General features: G+C 41.9%; 1 protein-coding gene across 4 annotated transcripts in view; it reads left to right on the top strand.

The window, feature by feature from the left end:
• Nucleotides 1-14,880, top strand: part of RARB (retinoic acid receptor beta) — a 708,755-nt gene that overhangs the window by 620,774 nt on the left and 73,101 nt on the right. For all 4 annotated transcript variants that reach the window (XM_052001175.1, XM_052001177.1, XM_052001179.1 and 1 more), the window contains one exon: nucleotides 11,992-12,133. In XM_052001175.1, the coding sequence (XP_051857135.1) occupies nucleotides 11,992-12,133 (142 nt within the window). The remainder of the gene's footprint in view (nucleotides 1-11,991; nucleotides 12,134-14,880) is intronic.

Below are 14,880 nucleotides of genomic sequence, written 5' to 3'. Positions count from 1 at the left end.
TTCTCAGGGTCAGATAGAATGGACACTCTTTGCCAGCAAAGACTGTCTCCTTTTTTGTCCTTGTAGGCACAATGTGCCCAATGTAGTAGGTGCTTAATAAATGATTTTATTAATTTGTTGGATTGAATCAGGGTATGTTGGTGCTTTCTCCCAGGCCTCCCATTCTTGGGCTATTTTGGGTGGGTGGGTGGGTGGGGGACAATGTTCCTGGCTTCCAATCAATTACTTCAGGATGTAGGGAACATAATGGATAGAGCACTGACTTGGATTCAGGAAAGTGTTCCTGCAAATCTTACCTCACACCCTACTTCTGTGATCCTGGACAAGACATTTCCTCTTTTAATTTCCTTCTTCTATAAAATAGTGATAATGATGTCATCAACCTCTATAGGTTGTTTGGGGGATCAAATGAGACAATTTCCAGCTGCTAGATGGTCAGAGTGTTGGACTTGGAGTTCGGAGGACTTGGATTCAAATGCAGACTCTAATTCTATCTGGGTGATCTGTGTGATGTTAGCCTCTGCTTATCTCAGTTTCCTCATCTGTAAAGTGGGGATAATTGCTCCTTCCTCCCAGAGTTATTGTGAGAATAAAAATGAGAATATTTGTAAACCTTAAAACACTATTTTAATACTGTCGTTATATCTGTATAATATATATAATAATGTATAATATAATAATGACTGTTATTATTATATCTGTAAAGCACTTAAGGCAATCTGCATTATTCTATTGCTTTTTAGAGTAGCCTGAATTCCAGACATGTTCATCTGAGGCAGGTTAGCCTGTGGGTCAGGGCTAGACCCTGCCCACGGCATCGGCCTGTAGTAGGAGGAACACCCTCCTCTCGGTTCAGGGGCCAAGATGCTTCCATACAAGGGAAAACATGTCAGGGCCTGGACCCGAAGTCATATATTCTCAACAAAATGCCAGTGAGCTCTTTGGCTTGTCAGAGCTTTCCGTGAGTGAGGACAAACAGAAGGCTCCATCCAATTAATCCTGACTCCTCTCTCAGTGATCTCCAGGCCTTTGATGCCGGCTCTTGCTCAGCCTCCTGCCTCCATCCTCCATCCTTCCTGTTTCCCTGGTTTCTGTTTCTCTTTGGGCCCTCCTTCTAAGCCAGTGAGTCCCTTGGAGTGGATCTTGTAAGGGGTGCCACGGTCTGGGTCAAGGCCTGCCTTTATTATTCACTAGCCACAATTAAAATCTCTTCAGCTCAGTTTCCTCCTCTGTAAATCAGAGTGTCAAGAACGGACTTTTAAACTCCCTTCTAGCCACCAGTTCATGGTGATGTGAGATCTAGGTAGAGAAATGCCTTAAAATGTTTTCCCCAGGGCCACCCAAAACAGGATATTTCAGAAGAAAAACTTCAATTCCTGCCTCAAAGATTGGCCTTCTATCCATGACTAAAGTAGGAAAATCCCATCTAGAAGGGGGGGAAATCCTTGAAAATTAAATGAACATTTCTGAAAAAAAAATCACTCTATTATAGGAGAGCTGTTTATTTAACATCCCCTCTGCCCACCCTCTTCCCGATTTCAGTCTTTTCTGTGTTGGAAAAACAACATCTCATTTATTTGTATCTGCTCTAAAAGGCCCGTGAAGGATGGGGTAGGAGGGTTGCCATAGCACCTTCCCATCCTCTGTGAATATGTTATGACAAAAACTCAGTCCTAGGTTTTACCGATTCCAAATGTTGCCTATCGGCCCATGAGAATCAAATCTTTTTAAGTTGTCGTGGGCGTTTTCTCTAGCTCGGGCTTCCTGCATTTTTAGAACATTCACTTCTATATGGGCCACCTCTCCCCCTGCTCCCATTTGGGGAGGCTGGTACAAATAAACTTTAGCAATCGGGGTGCAGATGTGTTCGGTCGGCCTGTAGAGCAGCTGGGGTGCTATTTTCAGTTCATTTTTTTTTTCAGTATAATAAGAACGAAAATAAGTCAGAACTCACTGGCTCCCTGCCCTGTTATATTTAGAGAATCTCTGATAATAAATGGGTAGCTATAGGTTTCACCGTAGAAGGGCACAAAGTGAGTGACCCAAATAATTTGAAAAACAGATGTATTCAGTGATTGTTTAGAGGGACTTCTCAAGGCTAGGCAGGCCTTCACCAATTTCATGTCCAGTAAGAGAATGCAATTGGGTAGACTATAATAGTACATAACAAGAGAGTGGAAGACACTTGAGAAGAGTGTTTTCTTTTGGTTGCTTATTTCTCAGTATTTATCATTGTGCCTGTCCTGTTGTAGGTGCTTAATCAAGGCTTGATGGATGGATGGAAGTATTACAGATTCAATTTTATAATGCAAGTCAATGAGAAAGTAAAATTTGATATGTATGAATTTTTTGAGTTTTACAAAAAAGGAAGAATGGAGGAAAGAGAGGAAGGGAGAAAAAGAAAGAGGAAAGGAAATAAAAAGAAAAGAAAAGAGAATAAAAAGAGGAAAAGAAAAAAGGAGAAAAGAAAAGGAAGAGAAAAAGAAAGGAAAGAAAGAAAAAGAAGGAATTAAAAAGAAAGAAGAAAAAGAGGAAAAGAAAAGGAAGAGAAAAAGAAAAGAAAGTGAAAAGAAAAGAGAAGAAGAAAAAGAGGAAAAGAAAGAAAAGGAATGAACAAGAGAAAAAGAAAGGAAAGAAAGGAAAGAAAGAAATGAAAGAAAGAAAAGGAAGAAGTAAAAGAAAAAAGAAAGGGCAAGGAAGAAATGAAAACAAAAAAAGGAAGAAATAAATAAGAAAGAAAGAAAAAAGAAAGGCAAAGGAAAAGGAAGAAAGGAAATAAGATAGGAAAAGAAAGAAAGGAAAGGAAAGAAAGAAAAGGAAGGAAAAGGAAAAGAAAGGAAAGGAAAAGGAAGAAATGAAAGAAAAAAGAAAAGAAAGGAAAGGAAAAGGAAGAAATGAAAGAAAAAAGAAAAGAAAGGAAAGGAAAAGGAAGAAATGAAGAAAAAAAAGAAAGGAAAGGAAAAGGAATAAATGAAAGAAAAAAGAAAGAAAAAAGAAAAGAAAGGAAAGGAAAAGGGAGAAATGAAAGAAAAGGAAAAATGAAAGAAAAAGAAAAAAGAAAGAAAAAGAAAAGAAATGGAAAGGAAAGAAAGTTAAAAAGGAAAGGACAGAAAAAAAGGAAAAAGAAGAAAAAGAGGAAAGAAATGAAGAGAAAAAGGAAGGAAAAGAAAGGGAAATGAAAGGAGTGAAAAAAGGAAAGAAGGAAAGAAGAAAGAGGAAAAGAAAAAAGGAAGAAGGAAGAAAAAATTGGAAAGGAAAGAAGGGGAAAGAAAAGAAATGAAAGAAAGAAAAAGAAAAGGAATGAAAAGAAAATTAAGGAAAAGGAAACGAAAGGAAAAGAAAAGAAGGAAAGGGAAGAAAGGAAAGAAAAAAGAGGAAAAGAAAGAGGAAAGGGAAAGGAAAAGAATAAAAAGAAGAAAGAAAAGAAGGGGAAAAAGGAAAAGAAAAAAGGAAAAGAGGAAAGAGAAAGGAAGAAAAAAAGAAAATAAAGGGAAGAAAAAGGTAGAAAAAAAAAGACCTCTTCTAAAGTGAGAGATGTGTCCATGTATTTTAATTTTGCTGTACTTAAGAGTCGAATGTTCCTGTTTCTTTTTGATTCTTGTAGTCCTTTATATTTTCCTGAAACTTCTGAATGAAAACCTGTGACCCAGAGAGCAGTTTCTAATTTATTGGCATCCTTAACAGATGGAGAGCAACCCAAAGTGGACTGGTCTGTGTTGGTCACTTCGGGACAGCTGCTCTTCTGCTTTCTTTCTCTTAAACAATAATCCATTTGAAAAGCAAAGGAAAAGGCATTCCCCACTCCCCATCCCCAAGATTTTCCTTTAAAATCAAAGCATGTTTCTCTAACATCGTTTCTGATTCGTGTAACCTAGTAACATTTCTTTTTTGTTTTTTTGTTTGTGGTGGGGTTTTTTGGTGTTATTTTTTAATATAAAAAAGTCTATTCCGAAGACTTGCTGGTTGTGTTGGCCCAGTGCCCTTAGAGAGCTGGGACCTTTGACCTCTCGGTGAGATACTGGGAGTTCAAGTTCACAGTTAAAGCGTGCCACCTTTTCATTCTCTGTCCCTGAGGGCTTTTAATTAAATGTGGATTTAAAAGATTGAAAGCCTTGGTCTCTAGGTCTCAAGGCCTGGAGTTCAGCTGAGGAAATCCAGGGGAAATGCTGTAATTGTACTCTTCCTGAAAGATGGTTAACCCTTGGGCCTTCGCTTTTACAAATTTGTTAATCCCCGCATTCCTTGGGATGCTAGAAAACCCATTTCTGGGCAGCTGTCCCCAAGGCAGAGCAATGCTGGGGTCTTCAAACTTTTTAAATAGGGGGCCAGTTCACTGTCCCTCAGACTGTTGGGGGGCCAGACTATAGTAAAAACAAAACCTTTGTTTTGTGGGCCTTTAAATAAAGAAACTTCATAGCCCTGGGTGAGGGGGACGATCGTCCTCAGCTGTCACATCTGGCCCGTAGGCTGTAGTTTGAGGACCCCTAATTCTAAGCCACCCACTGTCACATAGCTTGGTCAAAATTGAGAGTAGAATTTGAATCCAGCTCTCGCTTAACTCTCAGTCCAGCATTCTTAATCCCTGGCTACAGAAGCCATCCTGGTAAAAACTAATTTACTGTGGGATCCACTGATTGATCATTAATCCATTGAGTTTAAAATTCAGAAAGATCTCGGATTTTATCATTGTCATCCAGTGGATTTTTGTTGTTGTTAATTTAATTCAATTCAGAAAGAATTTTAAAGTGCCCGTTATATCTCAGAAACTGTGGTAGGCCATGAAGATTCAAAGACAAAATTGAATATAGCCTTTGCCCTCACATGGGCATCCACTGGGGGAACAACATATGTCAGTGGAACACTTCCCTGACACCTCCTTAAGAATCCAGAGGGCATCCTCTTAGGGATAAGGGGTCACGGAGAGTCAGATGTGATGATGATGATCCTCTGATCTGAATTTCTAATGCACAGAAAAGCCCTAATACTTGGGGGTGGGGGCAGAAATGGCAGAGGGAGGGTGGAGATGGTACTTGAATGAGCCTTGAGAGACCTGGCAAATCCACGAAGTGGAAGTGAGGAAGGGAGAACTGAACTACTGAAGATTTAGCAAGATTTTCAGATCTAGCTGATTAAGGGATATAGGCTTAGAGCTGGAAGAAATCATCTGGTGTAACCCTGCCCATTTTGCAGATGACAAAACTGAGACTTAGAAAATAGAAATCTCTTATCTAGGGTCACACATTACATGCGTTTTGACCAAAAAGCCTATGCTTGCAACTCAGGGCCACCTGGTAGGCCGTCTGTGTATGTGCAGGCTCCCGTGCATGTGAGTGAGAGTGTATGTGTGTGTGTGTGTGTGAGTGCTGTAAGTGTGCGTGTGAGTGTGTGTGTTTGTGTATGTGTGCGTGTGTCCATAGCCCCATTCCCCATCTCTCTCACTGTTTATTTTCCTCTCCACGTGTCCCTGCTCTGCTCTGAACTGTGTGTTCTCTGCTCTAGACCAGTGCCCACCCTCCCCAGCCTGAGGAAACTCCCTTCTTGTCATCAGAATTGTGGCTGTTTTTCCACTTTCTCCCTCCAGCTCCCCATTGTATTTCAGCAGGGTGAAAAGGTCTTGTCTTTGCTTTTTTTTTTTTTTTAGCTCCCCCCAAATCTCCCTATTTATAACTCTCTGATGTTGTCACGCAGAGCCATGCACTCCTGAGGAGGGTGGTTTTTGTTTGTTTAAGGCAACGTGTTTCCTGGTCCACAGCCTATTTCCCAGAGTGCTTGTAATGGGATTATTCCGTACTCGCCTCCCCTAGGCCTCGAGCTTGGCTTTCTGGCTCAGAATCTGGAATCTGGCAGGTCTGACTTGGCCTCAGGTTGCAGTTCATTGTGTCCAAATACCGTGGACTGGACGGGGAGTGAGGTCACACGTAGGAGAAATAGAGCGTTCTCAGTTCTGCACATTTGTACCCTTCTGAGTCTGCAGGTTCTGCTGGTATATATTTAACAACCAGCTCTCTGAGGGAAAAAAACATGCACCTACTACACACTTCAAAGTTTAATTTACATTCCTTTTTTTTTTAATCCTCATTCATTATTTTTTTCTTTTTTTAATTATAGCTTTTTATTTACAAGCTATATGCATGGGTAATTTTACAGCATTGACAATTGCCAAACCCTCTCCCAGATGGCAGGTTGACCAATACATGTTAAATATTACATTCATTATTAATGTTTTCTCCACAACTTTCTTCAGTTTAGACAAGAGGTATCAAATTCAAATGGAAGTGGTGACATCATGGCATATATAAGGATCTTGGGCATCTCACTGATTTAAAAAACTGCATGTTAACATTATCTGTGCTGCATTATATATTTATTTTATTAAATATCTCAGTTATATTTTAATCTGCTTTGGTTGTGGGCCACATGCATTTTGCATGTTTAGACTTCTGGTTTACAAAAACCAATAAAGCAAGAATTGAAGCTTTGATTTGTAGCGATTATTGTGGTGTTCGGTCATTTTCCTGTCACATCCAGCTCTTCGTGACCCCATTTGGGGTTTTCCTGGCAGAGATCCTGGAGTGGATGGCCATTTCCTTCTCTAGTTCATTTGACAGATGAGGATACTGAAGCAAAATAGCATGAAGTGACTTTTCCAGAGTCACATGGCTAGGAAGTGATGGAGTCTGGATTTGAACTTGGGGAGATGAGTCTTCTGACTCTAGGCCTAGCATCCTCTGCACTGCAGCACCATCTAGCTGCCCTTTTAATAGTGATTTCCCAATGCAGGCACGTTTGACCTCCAGGGACCATCAGGCTTCATATCCTGGCTTTGCTAATAACTATTTCTAATTGATTTTGGCCAACTCACTTAATGATTTCTGAGGTCCCTTTTACATCTAGATCCAGGAGTCTGTGACTTCTTTAGGCCTCAGTTTCTCCATTTGTAAACTGAAAACCATTCCACCTTTAAGTTTACAATTCTAAAATGAGCTAAGAACTTTTCATTAAAATGGAAGATTTTTTTTTAAATTTAAATTACACGAGATTATGTGATGATCAATTGTGATGGAAGAGGCTCTTTTCAACAATGAGATGATTCAGGCCAATTTCAATGAACTTATTATGGAAAGAGCCATCTCATACCCAGAGAGGATTGTGGGAACTGAGTGTGGATCATAACATAGGTTTTTTTTCACCTTTTTTGGTTGTTGTTTGCTTGATTTTTGTTTTTGTTTTTTTTCTGTTTTCCCTTTTTGATCTGATTTTTCTTGTGCAGCATGATAAATGTGGAAATATGTATAAAAGAATTGCACATGTTTTACATATATTAGATTACTTGCCATCTAGGGGAGGGAAAGAGAGGGATAAAAATGTGTTACGCAAGCTTTAGCAAAGGTGAATGTTGAAAATGATGGATATGTTTTGAAAACAAAAAACTTTAATTAAAAAAAGCAAAACAAAAAAAAGTGCATGCAAAGATAGTTTTCAACATTCACCCTTGCAAAACCTCATGTTCCAATTTTTACCTCCTTCCTTTTCCCCCTCCTCCCCTAGATGGCAAATAATCCAATATATATGAAACACGTGCAGTTCTTCTGTACATATTTCCACAATTATCATGTTGCCAAAAAAAATCAGATCAAAAGGGAAAAAATGAGAAAGAAAACAAAATCTTTGCATGTATTTTGAAAATAAAAAGCTATTATTTAAAAAAAAAAGTTAAGTTGTATTTAGAGTAGACATTAGGAAGATCTGCCCTCCATATGTTGTATAGGGAGAATAATGTAGATTGTAGACTGTCATGGGTGGTGGAAGCTCCCCATCATTAAGGGATATTTTAGAGTTTAGAGGGGAAGCTGCTGCTCCAATTGGATTGGTTGATCATCTTTAAGATCTTTTATTTACTTCCTTCAAGTTTCCAAGGGAACTTGGGGACTTTTAGGACTACTTAGAGGGAGCAATCTTCCTGGAATGGCTTTAGGGCGGGCAGGATGGGGAAGATTGGATGCTTATTTCAAGGTCCTTTTGTCCAGATGGCCAATATTCTGTGATTTATAGATACCTTTGAGCTTTCTGATTATCTCCTTTATACCGAACCAGAAGCAATCCTAATATTTGCTCAGGGTGTCCAGACCTTTCACAAACTCCTTTTTTCCCACAAGGACATCTAAGAATCCTAATCTTCCTTCAGTGCTAAGCTAAGGTCCCCTTCCAGGCAGATTTCCCAAACGCTTCTGCTGTCAGAGCTTCCTTCTTCCTCACCATTTGTAAAACATGTTGTCTTCTGGATCCTTTGCTCTCCGGTTTTATTATACAGTTATCCCTTCCACGTTGTAGGGGGATAGGAAAATGACATCTCCACAATATGGAAAGTTTTTGGCCCTCCTCCCATAATAGAGAAGTCTGAAATATTGCGGTATTAAAAGAGAGGTTGATATTATACAATGCCGTATATATTTTTTATGTATTTCTAAGTTTCTAATTTTTTTCTGTGTCATCTGTTGGCCTTTGCATGTCACCTGCAGCTTCTACAAAATTCCCCCAAAATTCCCATTTAATTTCTTATGCCAACCCATATTATATCGAAATCACAGCAGAGAAAGTCAAAATTCGGAAAGGATGAGTGTTCATCTCTCCTGTAAGCATCATACCTACACAGTCAAACCTCAACTCCTTGAGGCTGGCTTGTTTTTGTCTCTGTACCAATAGTACGTACCTAAGCACGAGTAGTTGGTTAATAAAATGTTTGATGAATTGAATTATATTATCTTTGACTTACAATTGAAGGGCCCTTATTGGCCATCATTCCCCCATTTTCAGATTACCACAGAAGGATGGCTTTCACAGGGTAACCCAGCTATTACAGGCCTGAAGCAGTGATTCAGATCACTGCATCTGCTTTGCTGCCAGCTGCCTCAGTTAACAATTTCCCTGTCTCCTACTCTGACTGGGTCCAATCTTTCAATAAAGGGAATTCCTGGTGATACAGTCGAGTGACTTGCTGTAACCTGAAGTTCCAGAGAGGTCCAGGTGAAGTTTCATGCTTCATTGACTTTCCCAAAGTCTCATGGCCGAGTGGGATTTAAATTCGGATCTTTTTGGCTCATCCGCCACTTCCCAGCTGCCTCGTGCTACCTCTCGGCTTCTTGCCTTTGGAGCTTATATAATATGCAAATACATATTGCATAGTATATTGCAATAAAATTATGTAATATGCAAATATATAATATTTGAAAATTGTCTCCCAAGATGAAGCCCGGCAGCAATACAATAATCATCTCAGCTCTTTAATAACAATTCCAAGTGAATTCCTGTACCTGGGCACATCACCCGTCCCATTCTCTCCATCAGCCTCCTTATAAACACAAAGCAGGCTTGGGCATAGATGCTGTTGGTCCCTGGGGCTTTCTCCCAGACTGGAGCCAATTCTCCTCCCTCTGCAGTAGTACTTGCCTTTGGTACTTGCCTAGTCATGTGGGTCAATTTTGGTCCTCCTCCATTCGTGGCTTTAAGGTGCCATCCCCACCAGCCACGGTCACTGACTGCACTTTTGTGAGTCAGCCTCGCACATGGGCCAACGTGAGTGCAGTCGAAAGAACGCAAGACTCGGACCTTGGGAACCTTGGTTTGACTCGCGCTTTGTGGCTGGCTCCCTAGGTGACTTTCCTTCTCTGACCTTGGTCATTCATCTGAAAATGGGGTCACTAATGCTGGCCCTCTCTGTTTTGTCCTGTTTGTTTTGGGGGTGACTCATTTTAGTGATCATGGCAGACAAGTATTTGACTGGTTTTCCACAAATTTTTGTTTTTCTTCTCTAGCCAGGCTAGAAAAGCTTCCCTTTCTCTGCAGCCTCCACACTCCAAGCGTTCAATTTTCCTCCAGACATAATTCAATCTAAAGCCCATTTATTAAGCTTTTGTGCTGGAGATGTGACAAAAACAAAGCCATTCCCATCTTTCGGGGGCTTCCAATTCTGCATTCTGTACCAAGCCTCTTTCCCTAAGCCTCTGAACTGATTAATCCCTACCCTCAGCCTTTCTAAGCTGACCCTTTCTGTCCAACTTCTGTCCCCGCACTCCCTGGGACCCGATGGCCACTCATCTCTGTTACCCTGGTTACTCCTTCCCAAACCCTCACTCCAGTCACCACCTCACAGATAGCACGAGTCTGCAGGACTCCCCAAGCTCCCCTTTAACCAGGGCCATCATTTTTGTCTATCAGGAAACAGGTTTCCGATATAACAGTTTAGAAGGACAAGAGGTATTTCTTCCTGTTTGAGCCATGTAAAGCTAGTCCTATTGGTTTGGAGTCATTGATGTTTACACAGCTCGGTATAAAATACCCCCCAGTAGAGATTAACTCAGCAAGAATTGTGACAAGCCAGAAATCATTTGCTAAAACTGAAATCACGCCAGAAAGCTATTTTGGAAAGCTCTGAAAACCTATGCAATCTCTCTGCATCCTTGATCCAAAGTGCCTTTGCCTGACTGATTACTATCCGCTGAAGTCCTTCTATACCAGTGGGAGTACCCAGAGCCAGAACTAGGACAGGGCAAATATGGGTTTGCCCCAGGATGCAGACATTTAGAAGGTGCTGGACACACTTGTAATTCTTCAGCAAGTGCTTGCCTTCCAGTTGGTAAAAAACCAATTAGTTAAGATGAGAAAGTCTCAGAAGGCCTGCTTCCTCATAAGACCAGAGATTGTAGATCTGTGCCTGCCCTCAAGAAGCTCCCACTCTGATGGGGAGGGTGACTCACGAACGAGACATCCATAAGTTAATTGGAGATAATGCAGAGAGGGAAGGCACTGGCAGGAATGTATCATGTATTTGCCTAGAGGATGAAAAGCAGCGATTTTTAGATTTGTTTTGTTTGCCTTTTTTTGGATATCTCCAGCCTGGCCCTGGTCAGGATTTAGTAAATATTTGTTGACTGCCTGCCTGAAAGTTAGATACTATCTGCCCGAAGATGCTGAGGGGGAATCTAAGCGAAAGGGACCTCAGAGAATCTGTTGTTAGTTCATGATACATCTTGACCTCGAGAACAGATCCTTCTGCATTTTCCTCCCTCCTCTTCACTGAAATACATTCGATAAGAGCACGTGTTCATGAATCTTTTTCAAATGTGGTTAATTTAGTCCCGGGTCTCCAAAGTAAATACATTTTTAAAACCTGTCGGGACAGTCTCCTTATGAGCAGGTGGGAGGGGAGACGAGGCTGTTGTTGGGCACCATGACACATACCCGGAGCGTGGGAGTCACCAATCCTCGGCGGGGATCGCTATACCGAGGAACTCTGATCAAAGCATCGTAGTCTAGGGTTACCACGGACCTCAGAGGCCATCATGTTTAACCAGCTTCATTTTACAGATAAGGAAATGGAGGTTAAATAACCTGCCCACGATGACACGAGTCGAAAGCATCAGAGACGGCCTTTAAGTCAATCCCCTTGACTTCAGAATTGGAACTCCAACCTTCCTAAAATTAGGAAGCTTTCTCCACCCCTGCTGATGGGCAGCTCCTCTATAATTCACAGGCTTAGAAAATTCCCTGAAATGTTGCGAAGTTAACCCACGGGCAGGGTGTTCAGAGGCAAGATTTGCATCCAGGCCTTCCTGATTCCAGACCATCCCTCCATCTGTTAGTGGTGCACACGGCCTCTGAGTGAAGTCTTTCAGAAAATAATACAATCACACGCCCATCCCGGCTCCTTCCCCAATGTTTCCACTTGGGTAATTCAGATTTTCTTCCATTCACCTTGGCTTAGGTAGAACACGCTTGTGAAAATGGCCTGCAGACAAGGACAGATGCCGGATTGAGGGGACCAGACCCAGAACACCCTTGACTTTCTCTCTGCTCGGGGAGGTGTTCTGTTTAGCGCAATCAGACTACGTCTGCACGGCTCTGGGTCCCTTACCTTAGGAGAGGGGGGCTGTCGGGTTCACTGCCGGGTCACTCCCCGTTGGTTTAACCCCTTCTCTCTGCTTGTGCTTGCAGGGCTTTTTCCGCAGAAGTATTCAGAAGAACATGATTTATACTTGCCACCGAGATAAGAACTGTGTGATTAACAAAGTCACCAGGAACCGTTGCCAGTACTGCCGCCTCCAGAAGTGCTTTGAAGTGGGGATGTCCAAAGAATGTAAGTCAAGTCTCCAGGAGCGTTTTCCCCTTCGGTTCGCTTGTCTCGGGCTGCGTTCTGCCGAGCATCCCGGCGGGCGTTCTCAGAGGTGCCGGCACGTAATATTCCAATGTGGCAGCAATGAGGTGCCCCTAGAATGAGGTGCCAACAGAGTGACATTCAGGCACGGCCCTTGTTGGAAATGTTCTGAGGAGAAGGTTACTTTTAGTTTGAGAGGGAGTTGGGAAGGGAAAAAGGCAGAATCCAGTCCCGCTGTGTCAAAGTCCTTTACCCCCTTCTGTGCCAGGGAAGCAGGGCTATGACCAGTTGTCGGAAGTTAAGGCCATGAGCATAGATGTCACTCAAGTACCAGGAGCCCCCTACACTATTATAACTGCTGCTCACGTGTCTCATATTGTCTGGTCCATAAGTGCAACTATTGGCTCGGCCCCCATCCTACTGCCGCCATGGCTTCTTTGACCTGCCCTCCTGGTCTTTCTTTTATCTCCTTCACTTACAGCTATAATTTTCAATATACAATTTAATTAGTTTTAATAAAGGCATAGCAAAACCAGAAATATATATATATATATAAAACATAACCTGCACATTTTATTTTTATTATTTTATTTTCAAAACATATGTGTGGATAATAGTACAACATTAGCCCTTGCAAAACCTTGTGTTCCAATGTTTCTCCCTTCCCCCTCGCCCTGCCCTAGATGGCAAGCAGTCCAATATATGTTAAACATTTATTAAATCCAATATATGTATGCATATTTATACAATTATCTGTACATTTTACTTAATCCCAGGTTGAAATTCCCTAGTCAGGAGAAAAATTACCGATCTGAATGAGTGTCTGTTGTTTCTAAGCCACAACCTCGTCACCAAGTTCTGGATCTATAAGAATGTGCATCTGATGGACGTTGCTATTCCATCTGGAACCTAGGGAGGGAAAAGCATAATCTAACGTTACAGCCGGTGCAGCAGTCTGAGGGATTCTGGACTCTTTGCTCTCACGGGGACCTATCTAAGGACACTTCTCTCCCCACTGGGAACTGTGCTAAATCTTGAAGGGCTCAGTGGGCCATTGACCTGTACTATATGTCTCTGTCCTGCCTCCATTGATATGGTTGGAGTGCAGAGATTTCTAAAATCTGACTTACCTGGGCCTGGTGATAGGGACATTAATGCAAAGATTTGGGGTGTTGCTCTTGAGGAACGGGAAGTATCTTTGGGAGATAGCGACCAGCCTTCAGATTAAGGCTGGAAGGGAGCCGTCGGCTGAGGATCTACAGAAAAAGAAGGGATCTGCAGTCGAATGTGGTTGGTTGTAAAGGAGAAAGGCCATAGGTTGGTCTTTTGCTGAGAACTGCCCTCTAAATCGTGGAATAAGTCATTAGGGGAAAAGGGGTTTTCCTGTGGAAGCTCTTTGGGGAGAGATCTCTCAGTCACAGTTCAGTCAGGGCTAACTTTTTTTAAGTCCATCTCTGTTGAAATGATCAAAATCCTGGTTAGATCTCCTCCTCCCCAAAGTCCTCTCTACTCAGGTGATCCACCACAGGGGCAGATTCTAGGTTCTGAAAGGCTCCGCCAGCCCTGGCAGTTCCAGAGAGAATTCCTTTCCTCTTGTAGGAAGACACTCTCAGTCCAGACACCCTAGTTTATCCCTTCTCTGTGACAGGGAATATAAGGGTCTTTGCATGGGCAGGAAAAATCAGGGAAGATGGCTTGCTAGGGCACCTGCTGCCTGCTGGAATCACCAGCGGGCACCAAGGGAGGTTGGGGGATTTAACCCGATGCCTTTAGCTTATCAGAGCCACTTAAAAAGTATTTGTCAAATATTTATTATTTCACCTCGGAACAAGCTCCAGCAACGCAGAAAGGCTTAATTAGATTGTTCCTCAACACCTAACCAAACTTACAGGATAATTAACCCAAGCCATCATTCACTCTGCCTGTGTAGACAGCCTTCTTGTTACTTCCTGAGTATTTGCATATGTATTTCGGTCACAGGCTACAAGTTTTTAATGAGCAATCCAGATGGGAACTGAAGTGGAATCTTATATTTATTTTGTGTGGGCTGGGGGCCCACATCCTGCTTCTTTTCCTCCAAGCCATATCCTCCTCCTCCTCTGAAAATGGCCGGTTTGTTGGCAGCGATTAGAAATGTTGCCCCACACCCAGCACGGTTGTTCCCTGTCTTCATTGAGCTTATCGCCTTCGTTGGACTGAAAAAATACAGACAATAGTGAGAAAATGGCACTGGCCTAAACAAACCTGTTTTCCTGAACGGATGTGGAGGGGAAGGAGAGAGAGCCACAGGAGTGTTATAATTTAGAAAATGATCAAATGAGAGAAAAGCAGAGAAAAAGACAAAATGGGGTGACTCGGAAAATATAAAAATGAACAGTAGAAATAAGATTTATAGCAGATGTTTATAGGATAAAGATTTAGAGTTAGGTCATCCACTTTATGTTATAGAAACTGAGGCAGGAAGGACTAAGTGGCTTTCCCAAAATCCTGCTTATGGTAAATGTCAGATTCCAGATTTGCACTTTCTTGAGGCATTTTTACTGATAAGGAAACTGAGGTCCAGAGAATTTAAATCAGGGTTTCCCGTCACACAGTTGGGGAGGGGACACATTCTGGGCACAGGTGGTCGCCAGTAAGGAGGGATGGAGCAGCAAATAAGACTATTATGCACAAGAATGGCAAATATTCTGGTTTGGTACCAGGCCTCCATCTTCCAGTCCAGCTCCATA

The sequence above is a fragment of the Antechinus flavipes genome, chromosome 5 (assembly GCF_016432865.1).
Source record: "Antechinus flavipes isolate AdamAnt ecotype Samford, QLD, Australia chromosome 5, AdamAnt_v2, whole genome shotgun sequence".
Lineage (NCBI taxonomy): Eukaryota > Metazoa > Chordata > Mammalia > Dasyuromorphia > Dasyuridae > Antechinus > Antechinus flavipes.
Note: the sequence above shows the minus strand (reverse complement) of the source record. Positions and strands in the feature narration are given on the sequence as shown.